The following is a 23,091-nucleotide window of genomic DNA, read 5'->3' on the forward strand; positions in this document are numbered from 1 at the left end:
ACACTAAAATAATAATTGTGCACCACTTTTAGAGAACATTTGGCTGTTCGTTAATTCAATTTGGGTAAACTGGCATAACCTAATTGTAAATCATGGAGAAAATATTTGTGATGAGTGAATTATTTAGTAACTCTGGAAGCGAATCGGAATCAGATGATGATTACCTTCGTAAAAAAAGAAAAATTCATGTTTTATTGGAGACATGTTTCCAAAAAAAATAAAAGAAAGTGCATTACAAATGTTATAGAACTTGTTCGAAACTGTGAGGAAGACGAATTTATCAGCCATTTCAGAGTAAAATCAAATATTGCCAAATTTTTAACGATCTATCTAAAATATCTACCAAGATGTGACATTTGTGATAAAAGTTTCATTTTCGCGCCACAAATATACTACACTACACTTTTACACCACCTTGTTAGCCAGTGTAGTAGTGTCTGCATTATTACACTACACTGGACTTTACGAACACCTGGATTTTACCTGTACTTGGCTACACTGCAATAAACGAACAACGTATTACTACACTAGTACAGCAGTGGAAGGTTTACGAACAAAGCTATTGAGTAGGTAGGTATATAGTTATAGAGCGTACAACTAGATGGCGCTTTAACTCACTGTATTACCGATAATTCCTAGAAAAGGAAAGCAATAGAAGTTGGAGAAAGTGTCAACAGTTAGCGCTGTTAATGACCACGAAATCTGTTCAAGTTTCCTATCTATAGTATCATTTATCTAGGATCACTACTGTGATCCTGTATCGGGCAGCCACATTCATATGGCTACATTGTTGATAGATATTCCTCTTCTTCCTAGTCTTTCAGATGATTCGTTCGATATTCCTGTTCCTACATTCATTTAAAAAGGAATCCCTTCAGTTTCATTTACATTTCCGTGATACTAGTGTTTTTCGTTTTTGGACAATGTTCAACGGAACGGAAAGTTTCTTTAACAGTGCTCCAGTGTCGAATCATACAAAACATAAATTCCCTAAATGCTTTGTTGTTTATACTTGATATTTTGGTTATATGGGGATTTTTAAATTTTGAAAGTAAAAAAGAGAAACTTCATATAACAAACGAATAAGGTTAGCTTTATATTTGGGTCAAAAAGAAAAAGTTTGTACGAATTGTTAATATTAGCGACATATTTAAAGAAAAACATAAATTACAATCTGCCAAATGAAATTCCAATATAACTTATAAAAAGTAAAACATGAGTTTTAAGTATGAAATCAAATAGTAGATTTCTATTTATAAAACAGCTTATTTAAATAACAGATGTGATAATATAATAATATATAAAATAAGAATGGATAAAGAATATAGTGAGAAGAAACTTTCATGGTCTGAATTAAAAGGAGTCGTCAGTGACTTAAGGAGACAGCTGTCCAGTTTATCAACAATGGTTCCTAGTTCGATTACATTTAGGACACTACAGGATGGTAGAACTAGGATATATTTTTTAAGTACGCCACAGAATGGATGGGAAACTACACTATTGTTTGCGGATGTACCAAATACTACTCAACCGACCAGTTTAAGATTGCAATGGCAATGTGTTATCGAATCTAATTTTCCCAGTATTTCATCCTCGAATAAATACTCTAGAGAAGAGCAACTTCTTTGGGAAAGAAAACGATTGACAACATGGGGTATTAACTCTTACGAAATTCATAGCGAAGCTGGAAAAATAGTCTTTCCTGCAGCGAGTAGTTTATTTCAATGTATAGACAGTGGTTATTCGGTAAAAGAACAAGTAAAACCAATGACATCTGTTGACGATATATATTTTTTTATTTTTTAGAATGGACAACTCTTTCCTACAAAATTAAGGATGACATCTTCTGGAGCAAAAATTGACTCACAGATATGTCCTTCCAATCCTGACTTAGTGGCATATATTTGCAATCATGACATATGGGTAACCCATACTGTATCTGGGTCAAACGTGAGGTTAACTTATGCCCATAAAGGTGGCAGAAATCTTTCCGATGACCCATTGAGTGCTGGAATCCCATCTTACGTTATGCAGGAAGAATTTTCTAGATACCAAGGATATTGGTGGCAACCCAAATGCATCGGTTAGTATCTAATACTAATAGATAAGTATGTAATTTGATAATATGTAAACTAAATTTATGCAAATTTAGTGCCAGAGTCAAATGATTGGGATTTAAAATTATATATTTAATGGGTCAAGAGCACTAATTAACAGTAATAGTAATAGTACTCTGTAACTTTTTAATAGATCAAAATACATACAAAGTAGAAACAACTTCAGTGCTATTATGTACAATTACCTACATCAGATTAATTGATTACGCAACATATCAAAGAAATTAGTTATATAAATAGGTATAAAAACAAAATATATTTTCATATTTTGCTTCGGATTTCACTAATATGAATAACAGTCTATAAGTAAAAGTATAAACAGATTATTCTCAAATTTATTTCTATTTGGTGTCAATAATTGAGAAAACTTGGTATTTTCAACATCAGAGGTATATTTGGGTGCACAAAATCGAGCTCATGGTACACAACACTCTTTTTAATTCAGATACTTGCACTGGAACGCATGTTTGCCCACTTACAAGTCGTCTTGTTTTGGCCCTGAAAATTAAATTTCATTTTTTTTTTAATTACCACTATCGATAATAAAAATAAATAATATTTTTGATAACGAAACAATGTAAATTGTATGCACATAAAAATTGGAAAGATTTACTTACTGGTTTGAACTGCATAAGCCCAAGAATCAAACACCAAACAATTGGCTGGTGTTTCAGAGATCAGGAGGGAAGAGAAATAGAATAGCATCACACTCATTTGTGCTGGAATGCATAAAATTATGTGAGAAGTACTCCAACAAGCAACTCACGAGTAGCTGATTGCCATATGCCAAAAAAATAGTATTACTTTTTTTTATCACCTTTGACAGTGTACAAAGTACTTTATTAGAAGAATAAATTATAAATAAAAATCATTTATTGTATGTATGAAAAAAACTGTTACATAATTAAAAGATAAAATTTTAAAAAATATAGAGATGTATTGTTTATTTTCGTTGTTCCCATTTGCACTTGAAGGCAACGAATGGTTGTTCATAGATAAGCATGTTGCTAACTTCCTAAGTAACGGAAATGTTAACAAAAACGGAAAAGTTTATAAATCAAATAACATAATTTCCTCTCTTGAATTGTTTGTGTGTCACCTTTTGTTGTTTACCAATTACTCTCCACCAAGCTTCGGTATGTGGTATTGTGGTAGTACCTAATTAATGATTTCTCATGGCAAAATTTGCCAGAATGAGTGTTATGTCATGGTTACACCATTAACTTTCTCATTTGAATAACTTCGGTACATTGGTAAAGCAATTGAAAATAGTTATTGATAATTCATCTCAATCATATTCTATTTTTTGATAGATTGTCGCAGTAATAAAAAACAGTCAATTAAAACCATTCTATCAGGGATTCAACCTAACCTCGTGGCTGATTGTGAAATAGTAGGCAATCAGTTTTGTGGTGTTTATATTTATTCTTTTATTAGTAAAACAATATTGGTAGTGGTATTCAGTACATTTTAAATAAACTATGTTTTAAGGTGACGAAATGAATAAATTACTGGTTGCCTATAAAAATCAATCCTTCGTATTTAGTAATTTTGACATTATTGATAATGATTTAAGATGTTTATTTTTTATTCATATAATAACAAAATATTGTGGAACATAAAGAGACATTAAATTGTTCCACAAAAATGTATTTCATGAAGAGTTAAATGATAATTTGCAACAGTTTTTGCTAAGAATAAAAATAATCTATTTAAAATAAAAATTATATAATACGTTTTAATAATAATCCAGTGACTCATAAATGAAACTGTATAATTTGGTTCAGACTTCAGGCTTTTATGAATGATATTAAATAGACAGCTTTTTGAATGTAAAGCTGGGTCCAGAAGCTAGATTTTGCACAACGTTTTACCTGCACAGTTCAAGACGTTGCAGACAAGACATTGCTTGTGGGCAGGAAAACTATGCCGTTTTGAAAACTGTGCTTTGACGGTACACTGCACGGGAAAACTGAGGCGATGAGTATAATTATCCGCCAACTGCACGAACAAGTGTAGACATTCGCTCCGTTTTGTGATACAGTTTGCATAGCTAAATTGTTGCAAAATGGCAGACCTTCTCCAATGTTCCCGTATGTTTCTAACAGAATTTATTGATTTGTACAAAAGTTTCCTGTGTTTTTGGCATGTGAAATCAATGGAATATAGTGACAGAATCAAAAAGTGTCGATGAAATTTTGAGTCGAAAAGTTCAGAGAGGTTGAAGCTACAGCAAATAGAAAAACAGTTATAAAAAAATGTTTGTTTATTTCTTATAAGACATCATGCAAAAATTGACCAGAGCAGTACTTCGTCTATGGTCGATTCCGCGAAAACTGAGTAAATAAAAATACAGACATATCTGCACGCTCTTAATTTGACAAGTTTTCATTCCATTTTATGACTGCGCAGGTAGAACGTTATGCAAAACCTGCCGTCTGGACCCGGCTTTACCATAACTTTCTACCAGCTGTAGTATCAGCCCATTAATTTACACTAGAAGAGTAAGATTTTTTTATTTAAAAATAGTGTTTTTATATTTTTAGAGATTTCTAGTAAAAAATATGTAATGATCTACATTCACATATCTTGTATTATTTATTTATAAAATTGTCCTGAAAAACTAATATAGATTTCAATATCATAATTCTTTTAGTAATAGTCGAATAAAAAAAATGGATAAAATTATGTAGGGACTTACAATGCAATATTTGCTCTTTATTTCTTTAGTTGTTCTATCCTCACATATATGTAGGAAAATTACATGCACATAAGCATAAAAATATGGTTTATGATTTTTATACGCCACTGTTGTATTGAATGAAACGAGGTAAAAGGTTGAATTTATATAACTCCAGATAGACCAGTAAATAAATATGTTTTACTTACAAACCGGTATCACACGAACATTTAAAAATACTTAAATAAATTATAAAGACAGTGTACTGTAGGAAGCAAAAAAGGATCTGGGCAGGTTGTAAACAACTAACTTGCTTTTGTTATTGCTAATTGTCTCGAACACGTGTGCCATTACTCTTGGATTACATTATTTCTAGGAAATTTTGCACTCAGTTACTAAACGCACTAGGCACCTATTGTGTATTATCAGTCGTAAACCTACTTTGAATCTGTCAAGGTGGCCAGCAAAAGAAAAGCGTTATGTGTTAACGAAAAAGTTTGATACGTGCGATAGAAAAAGGAGAAAAGAAAAGTAATGCTGATAAAATACAAAACAAATATTGGCATAGCAAAAAACATCAGGCAAAGTTAACAGAATATAATGTGTTTGGAATAATTTAATTACCTATTGAAAGTACATAATAAAATTGAGAATTATTGTAATTGGTGAAATTTGGTTATTTTTCCTTCTTCCCTCCATATAACAAAAACTCTTTATAAGGAAAAAATAATCCCCGGTCCCTTAAGATTAGTTAAAAAGAGTTTACACTGTATTTAGTAAAATCATGTTAATAGTTTCACAAGAATTTTTCATCTTTCTTTTCATTATCTTAGATATTTTTTCTCAACTAGAGAAGTAGGTAATAGTATACATTTTCAAGGGTCATTTCTTTGAATCAACCTTTTGATGTGAATTAATGTTATTTCAACAAAAACTACTATTATAATTACTTAAATTAATTGTTCTGATTGCTTTAGTGCCAGCTTGTAGTACCAGCTAATTTTTATTTATTGTTGCATTGGTTGAGGTCAAATAGGTAAATTATGTTAAAAGTCATATATAATAGCACAGTCAGAAATACTATATATGATACGTATATTTTATAGTTATTTAAAAATAGTTCAAGTGTTACTATTTACTACTTAGGTGGAGAATATAGAATATTATACGAAGAAGTTGACGAAGGGGATGTGAAAATTTTCTGTTTTCCGTCATCTCAATCTGATTCTGGAGAGGTGGAAGAGTTTCGATTTCCTAGAGCGGGTTGTGCCAATTCAAAATCATATCTTAAAATGGTAGAATTTAAAGTAAATGAACATTTACAAATAGTAGATATTTCTATGTTAGAGTTACAGTTTTCATTGTCTATGCTCTTCCCATGGATGGAATATATTGTTAGGGCAGGATGGACACCAAATTCTGAGTAGTAAGTGAAACTTCTTTGTAGTTCTAGGTATTTTAATTGTCTATATGTAAAAACAAAATATGAACTGGACTGGAACATAATGTTCGACAAAGTTGAAACAAAGCAGTTTGTAACAACTTGATTCTATCAATATACAGGGTGTTTCATTTAACACTCCCGCTGCCAATATCTCCGAAATGAAGACATTTATTTTAGTTTCAGAAACTGGGGTTGTTACTGTTAGGTCCCTCAAATAGGTTCAAATTGGAGTTAGAATTGTTAGGTCAAATCTTTCTGTATAGATGACGTGGCAATACTAAAAATTTTTTTTTGATTCCTAGGAAATGCAGTCCATCTGAAAGATCGTTAAATTTTGAGTAATTTTTATAATATAAAGGTTTTTCCAATATTTTCTTGTTTTCGAGATATGTCAACTTCAATATGCAATGTATGATGTAACAAGAAAGTGTATTATATTATTTAAAGTACACAGACAAAATATTCTTTTAAAATATTCTTATAATGGCTTTATTCACGCCATATACTAACTAACAAACAACCACAGAAAAAAATTTTACATTGGTAGATCTTATAAGGGGCAGAGACGAACCGTATTTTATCAAATATTAAAAAATTCAGACATTTCTTTAAAATAAAATATATATGACAGATGACACATATTAGTTTTTCCAATAATTACAGTTTTATCAGTTTTTGTCTTTCAATTTAACTATACTAGTTATAAGATTTACTATTGTACAACTTTTTTTCTGTAGTTGATCGTTTGTTTTTTTATAATTTATTGTTTGTTAGTTAGTATGTGATGTGAATAAAGCCATTATAATATTATTTTAAACGAACATTTGGTCTCATTGTGATTTAAATAAAATTATAGATTTTCCTGCTACATTACCACATTGCATATTGAAGTCGACAAGTTTCGAAAACTTTATATTACAAAAATTACTTAAAATTTAACTATCTTTCAGATGGACAACAATTTCCACGTTCCAGGAATAAAAAAATTTTTTAGTATCGCCACGTAAACTATACAGAAAGATTTGAACTAACAATTCTAACTGCAATTTGAAGTTATTTGAGGGACCTAACAATCCCGGTTTCCGGAACTAAAATAAATTTCTTCATTTTGGAGATATGGGCAGCGGGAGTGTTAAATACACCCTGTATATTTTTTTAACCGAAAACATTGTAAGAGTAAAAGTATTTTCTTACAGCATATGGGTGCAAATATTAGACAGGCGTCAACAAAGACTAGAGGTGGTTTTACTGTCACTTAGTAATTTTACGGAAGTTCTTCCAATGTATGACGATTCAAGCAGCTTGCATCTTGGTAGTCCCATTGTTCAAGTTATTTACTCGCAAAAATCAAATATATGGGTTAATGTCCATGATCTCCTTTATTTTTTACCTTCATCAGACAATAATGAGGTGCAATTTATTTGGGCATCTGAGGATTCAGGATTTAGGCATTTGTATTTAATAACATCACAAATTATGCCATACATGAATGGCATAACAGAAAGCAGTGAACCTATGGATTATGTGTTCTTACAACCCAAAATACTATCAAAAGTAGCTCTTACTTCTGGAGATTGGGAAGTTTTAAGTCAGAATATCTGGGTGGACACTGAGAAGCAACTGGTTTATTTTATGGGATTGAAGGAAACGCCATTGGAAAAGCATTTATATGTAGTTTCCTTAAGGAGGGCTGGAGAAGTCCGATTGTTAACGAGACCTGGCTATTCTTATTCAGTTGACTTCAACAAGGTAAGAGGAGTATGTTTTTGAGATAAATTCAGTATGAACAGAATGCATATAAACAACATTCATAAATATACAAGGGTCGATCAATAAGTACCTGTGTTAGGAATGAAGATACAAGTTTTTCGACCCCTCCAAGAAATACAATTTGTCAAACTCTTCAAAATACTTTCTTGGTGGTAACTTTCTCGTTTGAGCTGATTTTTTTCTTCCGAGCCATGTTTTAATGTTGAGGCGCAGGGAGCCAGGTCGAGGACTACTGTAGGTGCGGCACCAATTCGTAGCATAGTTCATGCAATTTGTCTGCGACAATTCGGAATGAATGTGTTGGTGTGTTATCGTGATTAAACAGCACTTTTTTCTTAGCCAGATGGGGCTGTGTTTTCTTCAATTTCTTATTGAATCGGTCCAATAATTAATTCACTGTAGTACCGTGACCATTCTACTTTTCTGCAAAAAGTCCATGAGGATTATTCTCTTCGAATCCAAAAAATTGTGGTCATGACCCTTCCCGTCGATGGGACGGTCTTTTACGTCTTCGGATTAAATTCACCTAAGAAAATCTGTTGTTTTGAATGTCGCTTGGTGTCTGGCATATAATAATGTATCCAGATCTCATCAACAGTGGCGATTTGATGCAAAAACTCCTGAGAATTTTGCTTAAAGGGGTCTAGACACTGCTTCGACATTGACAGCTGTATTTGCTTACCTATTGGGTCGACGCCTTTGTCACACTTAACTTGTCATGTAAAATATTGATGACCGTTCCTATGGCGTCTACTACTTAGCACATTTTAATTTGTCTATCAGCGAGAATCATGTTGTGGACCTTTTCAATGATTTCTTCACTAACCAAGTCTGCCCCAGCCTGCCTGCTCCTAATCAAAAATAGATGTATGAACTTGTTTAAATTCGTTGGACCAGTATTTCACAGTTATCATAGACAGCTTTCAACTTCACTTTTATTTCTTCACATGTTTTTCAACAACTGACTGCCAAATAAAAACTAATCTATGAATCAGCCTGAATCTTAGAATGGTGTCATTTGACAGATGGTAGTACACAACCATAACACCATCTGTCTTCAAACACTTTCTTATTTTACGTACATATTTATCGACCCTCGTATATTTAATACAAATACTTATACATTCTCTATAGATATATAAAGAAGGGGCTAATTATATAAACAAGCAAATTCTGTTTGAATTTTTTTCATGAAAGTTATCTATGTAAGCATAGAAATTGTCCCCTAAAAGTTGTATGGGTTCATTATCAAAATAACGAGCGTTCAAATAAAAACGTGGTCGAAGTTGGCTCTGACACATTGGACGTAGGGAGTAGCTTATAGCGACCAACTTAACCTCATTTCTCAATTCAATAACATTGATGACTATATAACTATTTTAAAGAATAATCGTGATAACAATAACAAACAATTAAAGGAGCTGCGGAAAGTGTCCCCCTCCTTGTTATAACGATAAATTAAAGCAGCTGCTAAAAGTGTCCCTCTCCTTGTTCCAAGCACTTTTCACACCTGTTCCTCAAAGAATTAAAGACATTTTCTAAGATGCTCGGGGTATTGTTAATTTCACGAATCTTGTCTAGAAGTCGAGCCTGCAGATGGTTTAAATCAGGAATAGGCAGTTCAAAAATAGTGTTTTTAAGGTAAGGCCACAAAAAGAAATCACACGGCGTAATATCACATGACCTCGGTGGAAATTCATGTTCAGCATTGAGACTCTAGTCGATTTTGGAAAACTTTCCTCAACATATTCATCGTCTCACCTGCCGTATGTGCCCTTGCGCCATCTTGTTGAAAGTAAAAGTTTGTAATTTCGTTTTCTTCCAGCTGGTTAACAAAAGGAGCAATAATTTCTTCTCTATACCTTTGCGCAGTACCATTAAAAAAATAGGTCCATAAATCCTCCTTTGATTGAGAGCACACCAAACTCCAATTTTTTGAGCGTGTAGAGGGCCCTCGACAAAAAAGTTATCTGGTTTTTCAGAAGACCACATTCTCAACTTCTGTGAGTTTACGTAACCACTTAAATGAAACCAGGCTTCATCAGAAAAAAAGGTGATATTATGAAGTTCACTGTAGTTGTTTAAAAACCATTCACAAAATACAGCCCGTCACGGAAAATCAACTTCATGAAGTTCTTGCTGACAAGTTAAACGATAGGAGAACAAACGCAAATCTTTTTTTAACACTGTGTGGCAGGTACCGACTGATACTCCCACCATTTGTGATAAAAAAACGTACAGAAGTTCTTGGCGCATTTTCCATTATTTGTTGGACATTTTCTTTTAATTCTTCAGTCCGCTTTTTAGGTCCGCCGCTTCCTTCTTTTCTTGTTACACTGCCCGTTTCACGAAAAACATTAACACAACGCTGAACTGCACTTTGAAAAATTTTGTACTCAGCAACGCCGGGAAATTGATTTTGAAATTCTATGAAACATTCCTCAATAGAATACTTCCATATTCCATCAATCTTGCGTCCATTTCTAAAGTAGGACTCTATGATAAACACTTTTTGTTCTTGAGAAAACACCATTTTAAACCCTTTTTAAAACGAAAATATTCAAATTGATAGCGGCGATATAGCGCTTTGACAGATGACGTTTAAGTTCATTTGCTATACGCTACGCCCTACGTTCAAATTTTCAGAACCAATTTGACCACATTTTTATTTGAACGCTCGTTACAACCAACCTTCAAAATTGTTTACAGTTCAACTTATTTTTCTGGTTAGTGAGACACGCATGAGATAGCACACTTGATATATTACCTTTAAATGCATTAAAACACAATTATTTACATAAAGATGTATTTATTTATGTATTATTTTATTTAGTACTTCTCTACTTTGCACATTTAAAATTTTATATGATATTTTTGGTATGGGCCATTTTACTTTTATGAAAATGTAAAATGTTTACTTTATGAGTTCCGAACTCTATGGGCTGCTCCAATGCCATGCCACTATGCTTCCGACCCTCACCAATCAGGTAAAGTATGTTGAACTGTAGAACACTGTGGTTTGGTGTATAGAAATAGAATAGGTAAGTACAGAATATATAAAATAAAAATTTTTGTGGACGGGATTATCATAAAATTAATTGTAGGTTATAAAAACAAAACATAATCCACAAGAAAGTGCAAGCTCTTCATTAATAAATTAATTTTTCTTGTAAATTTAAGGACTGTTCAATGATCGTGACTGTATACAGCAATATACAAAAACCTCCAGCTTGTCAAGTATTCCGACTTGTTCACACAGATTGGACTGTGGAAGGAATAACCCTTACTCCACTTGGTTATCTCGTGGAATCAATACCTTTATTGAATGACTGTTATTCTCCTGATCTGTACACACATGAGATATCATCTGGGCATGTACTTTATGCAATGGTATTTAAGCCTCACAATTTTGAACCAGGAAGAAAGTATCCTACAGTTCTTAATGTTTATGGGGGGCCAGAGGTACAACTAGTGTCAAATACTTTTAAGGTAAATACTAAAAAATAGTATATTATATAAAACTACTATTTGTTTCAAATGTATTGATCCCTCAGTTTGAATACAAGCTAGTGGTTAAATAGCTTGAACATATAATAATATGCAGTAGATACACCACCATTAACCGTTTTAACTTTTCCAACTTATGTATTATTATATCTAAAATTGTACATTCTTTAAGGTTGTAGGTTGCCTACAAACATTGTAATGTGTAATTACAGATAACTTTTAAACATTTAAAGATGTTTCAACAAAACTTGGGATGTAAGTAGAGATATACATATAGGATTTAACTTTTAATAGGGGTCATATTTATACAGAGACTACCTGTGTGTGACATATAATTTTGTTTTCTCAAATTCCATCATGTAAATTAAATTGTATTAATTTTTTTCCATAATTTTCATATCCCTTTGCTGGACAGGTTAGTGTAACTTCAAAGAACCATGCACACCAACCGCAAGAGCTTTCTTAATTCATTTACATATACATAGTTTTTTTAAAATATCAGAAATTTAATAATTAAGACACATAAATACACTGTACCACATTAAACAAATCACTTTATAAGGTTATTTATTCATACTGCTCAAGACATACCATACGAGTATAACAAACACCTTCTCATTAATGTAATAAATTGAAGCGGTGACATATTTGGCCATTATCATTTCAACGAATTAATATCAGTCATTTTTTCATTTTTTACCCATCATTCGGTGGATTGATAATAATATAAAGTTCACCTAGATTAGATCAGTGTACAGAGTTCATTGACACTGAAATTCACAAACTAAATGCAGTGCTTTAAAAAATAGTAAAAATACGTTTTATTAAAAACTTGGAATTATTTAAAAATCTTTCAAATCTATCAGATTAGTATGTACATTTTATAAAATAACAAATATAGTTATTTCAAAACATAAATTACTTTACTTAATAATAATAAATAATGCAAAAAATATAAATTCTTTAGAAACATTCCAATTTTTTTAATGTTCAGCGTTTCATCCACATTGACATAAAGAAAATGTACTGACTTTAAAATAATATATCACAAGTCATACTAAAGCAATCTGTTTTTTAAAATTATTTTCTGTTACAGTTTTGGTTTCTGCCACTGTTAGTTTCATGCATTTTTTAAATATGTAATAATACACCACATTTATAAGCGTTCATATAAAGGGATTTTGGGAACTACCCAATGACAGCATAGACAAGAGTTTATGTGCAGATTAAAATACAAAACTCGCCTATTCATTTGATAAAAAAAAACGATTTCTTATTTGTGTTCTTCGGAACACATTATTATTATTACCTTTAAAAAACTGTCCCTTACTTAAAATTACACCCTGTATGTTCACTCTGGATCCTGTTTTGGTCATAAAGCCAAGTTTTCTTAAAAATAAATAAAAATATCAACTCGTACAGCAATTATTTTTATTATTATTATTTATATTATTATTTTTATAATTGTTGATCCACCATAAAAATGTGTGATAATTGCTGTAATGAAATTTAAAGGGTAAGACCACTATAATTTACAGGAAATCTTTTTTTTTATTGATTTAAAAGATGCTTTGAACCTTCAAAATAAAGGGAATGAAGTTTTTTGCCTGTACAAATTTTTTTCTTTGAAGTTGTTCCGAGCCAGTTATCAAACGCATTGGACTGCTCTGACACGACTACCTGCAGTACGTAGACACCTGCAGGAAGGGTACACCCTAATGATTTAACTTTTTGATTTCTAACTTCTCTAATACAGTAGAACTCCAATTATCCGTGTGCGGATTTTCTGGGGTGTGGATTATGGTAACACATTATTTTGTGTTTTTGTTCAATAAAGACCGTCTAGCATCATGTATTGTGGCTAACGCTTCTAATCTGCAGAAGTTGCAAATATCCTATTAGCCTATTTTATTGCATTTTCAATGATTTTGTGCATGTTTACCTATGTATTGCTCTGTTTCTTATATAAAAAATAAATGTTTTATTATATCCATGTTTTCGAATTATCCGTGCCGCGCATGGTCCCATAGATCATGAATAATCGGAGTTCCACTGTACTACTAACAGATGTTAGAAGCTATTTGTCTTCCATTAGAAGTATTTCCAAATGAAATAATGTTAGTGGGGTTTTTCTCGAAACATGATTTTATAAAATGGCACGTTCTATTCGTTTCAAATTTTTAAAATAACTTTTCAAAGAGAAATATATATGGAATTTTCGATAAATTGATTTTAACATTATGTATTTATTGACAAACGATAGCCCCTTATTTTTGTCAAAAATTTAACTTTTTACTTCAAATACTCGCCAATCACACAAAAATTAATGTTTTCCAGATCCTCTACGTTGTAACCTGAGGTGTTATTTCTTCATTTATCTATCTACCGTTATGACCAGTATCATAACGATATTAACTTGCAAAAGAATTTACTATTAACATCTCGAAAGGGAGTTTATAATTAATTATCATCTACACTTTAATTGATGCATGGGGACTCAAAAATGTTGTATGTTCAGAGAATTAATTCCAGACACTTACCGTATGTCGCTCATGTAGAGTATAATCTGAATGTTGGTTGTACAGGGTGTTCCACTCTCACTCAATGGACACTTAATTTAGAAGAGCAAGAAAACACCAAAACTTCAAAGAAGGTTTTTAATACCAATAAAAACAAAACAAACAAACAAAATAACGAAGACACAACGCATTCGAACAAACCTTATTAATAAATTTACACGTGGTAAAGCAATCCGAGATTCAGGGAACCCAACGCGAATTCATAGCAAAATTATAAAATTAACCCGAGACTCTAAAATGAAGAAAACTGCCAGTGAGGGATCCAAGAAGAGAACTGCCTTTTTTTCGGAGATCTCTCGTGAATTCGACACCTCTCTTCGCCACGCCCATTTCTTGGGTACAGAAGTTTCGGTTCTTATCTTATTAGCGGGATACCTGAATATTGAGAGTTGAAATGGCTTAACTATACCATCTTAATACCTAATTGACTGTATTTACAATTGTATGGATAATTTTGTGACTAAACTGAACTTACAAGTAACATTACACCTTCCTCTTGTGACTCCGTATAGCAACACAGGATGGATTAGTCAATCTCATTTATTATTCTTATAGCTTGGAAAATCCGCCTAAAAACCATCTATTTGATCTATTATTATTTTCCTCACAACATTCTAACAACTTATTTAAATATTTTGGAATTTCTACGTCTTTTAGAATGTATTTCATGCGTTATTAGAAATATCAATTTTTCCCGTCACCGTGGGCTAAACCGACGTAGTTAGTCGATACCAGATGGCCAACATATGGCCCCGACGATCTAAGTCTACTTGTTCAAAGTTTATTACTCCCGGTGACAAGACGCACCAGTTTCTCAATGACTTTATGGAGACGCTAAACCTACTTGAAAACCCTTAATTTTTCAATAATTATTGTTGACTAAGTTGACCCATCCGTTCCAAGAACTAACAAATAATCTATCACAAGTGCCGGCTTTTGTTACAATTTCTCTAAGCATACTGATATACCTACTTAATTTAAGAGAAAATTAATTGTTTTTTTTTAAATTTGTGTCAATTATACTGCGTGCCGCAGAGCGCCTCAAATTCAACATGCCTTGCGAGAATGGCTCCAGTGTTACCATTTTGCACTATTTATGAATAAATATATTTTTATGAACACTTAAAGACATGGTTAATAACATCCTTATGATTCTCTTACTTTATCTTACATTCAAAAAAAATTGCAAAGTAAAGCTTTATTTTAGCGTTTTACAGTGGTGTTATACCCTTTAATGAAAATAATTTGATTTCAAGACAGACGGAATCTAAGTTACTTGAATATTATAGGCATGAATGGGATGTGTTGTTAGTTTGACGTTTGACCATTAGTTTTAGAATAATTCATTTTATTGAATAAACATTCTCAATTTATTAGCTCCATTTATTTTAAAATTTCACATTGCATCAAAGGTATTACTTCATTTTAGGGAATGAGGCAATTAAGAATGCATATGTTAGCTGCCAGAGGTTACTGTGTTGTAGCAATAGACTCCAGGGGCTCACAGCATAGAGGTTTACAATTTGAGAGCTATATTAAAAAGAGAATGGGCACTGTAGAACTTAAGGACCAGGCTGAGGTCTTGACGTGGTTATCAGATAGTTTAGGATACATTGATTTGAATCGAGTGGCTATTCACGGATGGTCTTATGGTTTGTATCATATATTTTATTTGTGTGATTTCAACTGAGACGAGGGAGTCTTTGAATAATTTTGGGATTAATTTAATAAATTTGTAGTGAGTTCTCAAGCAACTAATAGACTGTGAATATGTAAACTGTAACTTTCTTAGTACTTTCTTTCAACATCAATGTAATTTTTTAAAAAAGCAAATGATTTTGATGAACCAGCCTTAGATGATTCATAAAAGAGTGATCTTTAAAATTTAGGTGGTCTACTTAACTGCATTTGTATTTGGTAGCTATTAAAGCTGTTCTTCTGAAATTATACCAAAATTTCACTATTTTTGGACTACATGCATTGCAGCCATTGCTATTAGAGATTAATTTAACGTGGCCTCATTCAGCACTTTAAAAAAGTTTCTAAGGTTATACATTTCACTCATATCAAATATGAATTGATACAAAGTGAGCCTTTAGTCAGAATCAGTACCTGTTTCATCTCAATCAGCTCACCTGTTAGAAAGTTATGGACAAAAAAATTGTGCATGAATTATTTTATAGACTTTTCTGTCCAAAAGAAATTTCTTCCAAATTTCCTAAATTGGCATTTTATGTAGGATATTTTTTTCATTCTAGGTGGATATTTAAGTTTAATGGGTATAATACATTATCCAGACATATTTAAAATAGCCATAGCTGGAGCTCCAGTCACTAACTGGAATTTGTATGATACTGGCTATACAGAGAGATATATGGATTTGCCAGAACACAATCCGGAAGGATATTATGAGGGCTCCGTATTAAATTTCATTAGCAAGTTTCCAGAAGAGTGAGTATAGTTCAAAAAATTAAGTTCAGAATTCCCGGATCAATTCGTGTTTTGACCCTAACATCAAGACACTCCACTAAAAAGCAGTTTTCGAGACTTCAAACCGGCTTGAATTATTGGAAAAATATTAGAATTCATAATCTCAGTGCAACATAATATCTATCTATCTGTCATAGCTCGTGCTGATATTTAAAGTAAGATGGTGTTTTGGGTTATGTTGTTGTCTACATAGTACCTATATCGAAAAAACAACGGATCTTTTTAAATTTAAAGAATACTACTAATGCCATCTGTTGAAACAATATATAATCTGAAAGCTGTATATCTACTCTACAAAATGAGACTGATATCATTTGAATCGATCAACGGATTGTCAAGTTATAGCACTTAAAGTGACAGTGCCTTTTGTCACCTCCACACAAAAATACGATGGAGCAAAAAGCTAATATTAAATTTTGTTTTAAGTTTGGTAAAACTTTTACAGAAACATTTGAAAAAATTTGTGGTGTTTGAGTGGTATACTCAATTCCAGAGCGGTGGTGATGACCCAAAACCAGGACGGTCAAAAAACAAAAATCCCGATGGGTTGGTGGAAAAGTGGGTGAAATGATCGCCTTCGATACGAATTCAACTGGATTGATAGCGAAGGAATTAAATATGATTAAAGACATGATTTACGAAATTTTGACAAAGGATTTGAACAAACGGAAAGTCTGTGCTCGATTTGTTCCTCAAGTCTTAAATGGAGATCAAGAAATTGCTCATGTTGAACGTTGCTAGTACTTTATTAAAACAGCCAGACAGAACTGCACATTCCTGGAATCGATTGTAATTGGTGATGAGACTTGGTACTTCAAATACAATCCTCAAACAAAACGCCAAAGTGCTACGTGAAAGTCTCCAGGCTCTCCGAAATTGTATTTCCAAAAATCATGAGAAGACAATGTTGATTTGTTTTTACGACTCTACTACTTTGGGAATTCATTCCACAGGGTCAAAATGTCACTGGTGAATATTATCTGGGCATTATGGAGCGTTTGTGGAAGAGATTCGTTCGAGTGAGGCCCGAATATTGAATACCGGGAAGTTAGTTTTTGTTGCACGATAATGCATCATCTCACAGGACCGTCATTGTTTGCAAATTTTTGATGAAAAAACAAGTTCTGTTTGCTTCAACATCCTTTGTATTCGCCTTATTTATCTCCGTGTGACTATTTTCTGTTCCCGAAACTCTAACTGGCTATGAAGGGAATGTTTTATGACAATGTTACACAAGTCCAAGAAGCTGTGACGAGGGTCATTGAGTTAAAAAATATATGCTAGCATTGGTTGACCGTGCCCAGAGGTGCATTGATGCGGAAGGGATGTATTTTGGCAAAATAACAATTTTTTTTTGTAATTTAAAAAGTTCCGTTATTTTTCCGACATACTGTGTATATACCTGCCCAGTGCCAAGTGCAGACACATTGCATTTCCTTAGTTTTCGACCTGCCCTTGTTCTCGGGCTAGGCTCTGTGTGGGCGAACACCTAATCAGAACATGCCCTGCCCTGATGTTCATTTCAGTTCTTGTTGGTTCTGGAGCCACTACGGTCAGATCTCTTCAGACAATGGTGGTCCTCTGAGGCATTGTAAAGTGGTTTCTGTAACTGGTCACATCCAATGCTCCCTTTAAAAATGGCCTTAAAATCAGCATTAAAAACGGAAATGAACATTAGAGCAGGCCTAAGAGTTCATATTGGGGGTCGGTCTCCATAGAACCCACCCTGAGAACAAGCATAGGTCAAAGATTCTTAGCTAAGGCTAAGGAAGTGCAATGTAAGTTTGTAACTAGGGGTGACCAGGTACATGGACCATGGCATAATAATTTGAGAAACCTACTTAAAATATGTAACAACATTTTGCCTATCTTTTCTGGAAAATCCCGATTGTCCCACCCTGTGCAATATGGTTTTGAGGATAATAAATGTGTCACTGTAGTTAGTTCTTTACCCTCTTTAACCCTAGCCATGGTTTTGCTTATTGACATTTTGAGACATAATTTGTTTGGGGTTAGATTGTTGCGCTATATACTAAAATTTTGATCTAAATAAACACTTGTTGAAATCCCTCAAAATGGAAATTTTCAAGAGAGAAAAATGCAATTAACTGTCCCAGAGTCTATTCTATGGGGTGTTTGGAAACGCAATGGCCCATACCACACTTCAAAGATTACTTTCTTAGATAGAAACCTGTTTAAATCAAATTGCCTCAGTACTATTTTACTTGCTTAAATCATTTTAATACTAATATAACTTTTTAAGGAAGTAAAATTATACTAAAGTAACTTGGTCTAGAGCTGTTTATTTCAGTTCAAGGAAGCTATCCTTGAGAATTGCCCATTTCATTTGTGGACACTGTATATTACAGAATAGAAGCTGAGACAATCGAGTTTTTCTCAAAAAGTGAGTTCAACCATTTCAACAAGAGTACATTTTTTACGTAAAATTAAATTTTACACTGTAATGTCTGACATACATCATAATCTCAAAAAGGTTGTTATAAAAAGTCAATGGTAAGGTTGTAGTTAACGACCTGTAACAATTAGACAAGAACTAATAACACTGACATATTTACTACCTTCAGAAACATACCAGTGTCAAATTTCATTACATTATATTGTTTTCTGCAAAAGATACTATTAAAATTTGATTTTAAAGAACCATCTTCAATGCCCTGTATGTCAAAAACGAAACAGGCCCATAGTCCATAAGAAAAAAATTGTCTTTTTGACATTCTATCAGCCCCTGAATTTATAGTACTTTTTTAAAAAATATCCTGTATTTGGTGCTGTTTAGCGACTTTCAGACTGCAAAACTCATTGTTAGTGTTATTTTCCGTCAAAGATGTGCATGTTTACACTTTTTTACAATTTCAGTTTGAAAAGGTTTCATATATTAACAAAAATTCTCAACCATTTTGTTATAATCGTTTATTGTTTAAAATTAGTCAGAAAAGATCTCCCAATAGATGGCTCAATTTTTGCAGTTTTAAGTAGAGATGAAAAGTTTCCAATTTAATTGAGTATAACCAAAAACAAAATTTAAGGTTGTGAAAAATAGAAAACCATTGGTTAGTACTTACCAATTGTTTGTGAAAAGAAATACTCTATAGATATAATGTATATGCAATCGTTTTTGAGATTTCAGGGTCAGATTTTAAGTTCTCATTTTACAAATTTTATTAGAAATAATTTATTCATGAAATCATGAACACTGAAATCAGTCTCATGCTTCATTTTTTTTTATTATTATTATAATTATATATTTTCAAAAAATAACTAGAGTCTAAGGTTACAGTCTTTTTTTTTAAATCTGTAACTTGAAATTGAATCTTGAATTGAATTGAAATCTGTAAATTTCAGCCAGGAAACTTTCTCATAAAATTTCCTTCCAAAGTATTTTTTTTTGTATTGGAGCTTAACAAGCATTTCCTTCAGCTCTTGAAAGTTAATAATAATAATAACAATAATAATAAATGTACTATTTATTGGCTGTCCCAAAATTCACTCAAGTGATTCCACGGCAATGTTGACTATGACTGTAAATAAACCAAAATATTCAGCAAAAAAAGAGAAAAATTCAAAAAATGACAAGTATACAAGACATTCTATTTAAAAAAAAAAAGAAAAAATTTGGTTTATTTCATCGAAATGCAAGTCAATTGTTTTTCTGTATATTTTTTCGAAATCAAGAAAATTTCCTAAAACTATGGTTTCTATCATATATCGGGTGTCCCAAAATTCACACAAGATTCGAATTTTGTGCCATTTGTACGGTAAAGTGTTGTCAACGAAAAAAAGATAGTGTAACAGCTGACAGTTTAGGGTTATTAAAAATGAAGTCGTACACGAAGGAACAACACGTTTTCATTGATAAGCGATATTTTAAAAATAATGAAGGTTTGGCAGCTACAGTTCACAATTTTTGTACAAGATATGGTCAGAATATTGATTTAACTTCATCAACTGTGAAGAGATTAATTGAAAAATTCAGGGAGACTGTATCAATTCGTGAACTTAAACACTGGCCATCCTTCAACGAGACGTTCAACACAAAACATCGAAACAATTCATGACAGTGTTGCTGAGAGTCCAGGAAAATCATCAAGAATTACACATTTTGAGAAGCTCTCTACAGCGTATTCTCACAAAAGATTTACATCATCATGCTTATAAAGTTCAATTAACTCAAGAACTGAAGCCTACTGACCATGCAAAGCGTAGAGAGTTTGTTGAATAGATAATAGAACAAGTGTATGCTGACTTTTCGAATAAAATCCTCTTCAGTAATGAGGCTCACTATCATCTTGAAGGCTTCGTTATCAACAAAATTGTCGCATTTGGGGTTCAGAAAGTTCACTAGTGATTGTTGAGAAACGAATGCATCCGCAACATGTCAGTTTGGTGCGAATTTGAAGGCATCATCGGACCATTCTTCGAAAATGCGTCTTGTTAGGCAATAACAGTTAAAGTGCTTGCTATCGCGACATGATAATCCAGTTTTTTGTGCTTAAATTGCAAGATATGGAAGTACGACATGTGGTCTCAAGATGGTGCCACATGCCATGCAAGCCGAGAAACAATTCAATTATTGCATGAATCATTTTCTGGTTGTGTAATTTCCCATTTTGGCGATCAGAACTTTCCACCCCGATCATAGAATTTATCGCTGTTGGACTTTTTTCTTTGGGTATTTTTGAAGTATGAGATTTATGCCAACAAGCCCACTACCACTCACACCTTGAAAGAGGAAATTGAGAGTTCAGCCGCATTTATCAACACGGTCATGGAAAATTTCGACAAGAGTGCATATGTGCCAGCAAAGTTGTGGAGGCCATTTACCCGATATGCTTGTATGAATTTTGGGACGCTACAGAAATTCAAAGAAGTTTTCCCTGTGCATTAAAATTTCTTTATGGAAACGAAAATTCTCTAAATATAAACACTTTCGTATGCTAATTCCAGTTTTATGTAGTAGACCCTGGAAATGTTATTAAAATGAATTTAATTTTAATTAGCTTACGATTTAATTTGAATATTAAACTGATTTAAGCCTGTATATTTTAGGGAGAATCGATTACTTATAATTCATGGTCTCATAGATGAAAATGTACACTTCTACCACACAAGCCAACTTATAAATAGTATGATAAAGGCTGGGAAACCTTACCAATTACAAATCTATCCTAATGAACGGCACTCGCTAAGACATCTGGATGCTAGTAAGCATTACGAGACGACTTTATTATCTTTTCTTCAGAACAATTTATAAGTATTTCTTGAATGTAATAATTATCTGCAGTGAAATGGATGTTTTTTCTAGAAATCGATCTGGATAATTATAATTACTTATTTTACAGTTAAATACTACCTCTGTTTTAACTGAAAATGTTTCTATAGGTCATTTGTCTTAAAATTTATAGATAACAGCTTTATTTATTGTCCATTTAAATACTTTTTTTACTTGAGATTAGTTTTTTCAATTTAGCGTGTATTAATAAAAATAGCAAAAGGCAGCATTGTTATAAATGAATTGTTAATACAAATCATTATGAGTGTTTTTCCCAATGAATAAATGTTTTTATTAAAAATCACTGGCTGTTAGATTATTTCAATTGATCTTTGCTTTGTATTAATTAACCGAGTTATTATGCAGTTTTATTGTATATATACATTTTAATATTTTTAGAAGCTTTTATTCAAATTGTATAAATTAGTTAAGTTATTTATATGAATTTCTAATAAAGTAAATGTTTCTAATTTGTGTTAAATGGGTTGTCTTTTTAACAGTGGTTGAATATATTAATCTGGTTATAGAAACATTGGTAAATTATCAAAGTTAACAAATAAAATTTCACAAAAACTGTATATTTTTCTTACATTAATACCGCATGCATAATGTACTGATTCCTTCTTAGTTCTTGATCTGAGAATGTGTGCGGTATTGAGATTAGTGTCCTGGACTTGATAGGTCATTTCCTCCTTTTGTAACATAGCCCCACGTTGGGTACCATGCCACGGATTCTGATGGGTCTGACTAGCTTGGGGTGGAGTTAACCCACCATCAACTCCCCTTAGCATGTTTAGAAGGCCCTCAACCCTTATAATGGGTCCGGAAGGAGCAATTCTGTCTGGGTCCGTTTTCACCTGTGGTGCTGGGATGTTAGTTGCCCACTCGCCGATGAGGGGATTCCCAAGTATCTCGAGCGTTTCTCTTTTATCATTAGCCATGAGGAATGTTGGGGAAAGACTCAGAGATGAAAGCTCTTCCTCCATTGTTGAGTTCTAGTGTTGCTTTGGAGGGATGTTCCACACTCTAATTGTTGTGGTTTGACCTAAAACGCACTTTGGACACTTGCACTTTACTGTGATAAGTCTATTATTTAATTGTTTTGTGTAACAGGTTTTCAACTGATGTGAGCGTTGCGCTCGGTTTGGTAATTTTTAGGAGAATTATAACTCGAAACGCAGTTTAAAAATTCATGAGATTTTTCCCATTCATTT

The 23,091-nt window shown here is 32.6% G+C and overlaps 1 protein-coding gene across 1 annotated transcript; it reads left to right on the plus strand.

Moving 5' to 3' along the window:
- Positions 1-1,056: 1,056 nt before the first annotated feature.
- LOC108917971 (dipeptidyl peptidase 9) lies at positions 1,057-22,276 on the plus strand. The gene is made up of 8 exons (XM_018724803.1): positions 1,057-1,746; positions 1,807-2,083; positions 5,944-6,223; positions 7,438-7,990; positions 11,192-11,500; positions 15,527-15,749; positions 16,356-16,548; positions 21,655-22,276. Exons 1-8 carry the CDS (start codon positions 1,312-1,314, stop codon positions 21,857-21,859), a joined length of 2,475 nt encoding a protein of 824 aa, XP_018580319.1. The 5' UTR covers positions 1,057-1,311; the 3' UTR covers positions 21,860-22,276.
- The last annotated feature ends 815 nt before the right edge of the window (positions 22,277-23,091 follow it).

This window comes from Anoplophora glabripennis, unplaced genomic scaffold, assembly GCF_000390285.2.
Source record: "Anoplophora glabripennis isolate ALB-LARVAE unplaced genomic scaffold, Agla_2.0 scaffold60, whole genome shotgun sequence".
Classification (NCBI taxonomy): domain Eukaryota; kingdom Metazoa; phylum Arthropoda; class Insecta; order Coleoptera; family Cerambycidae; genus Anoplophora; species Anoplophora glabripennis.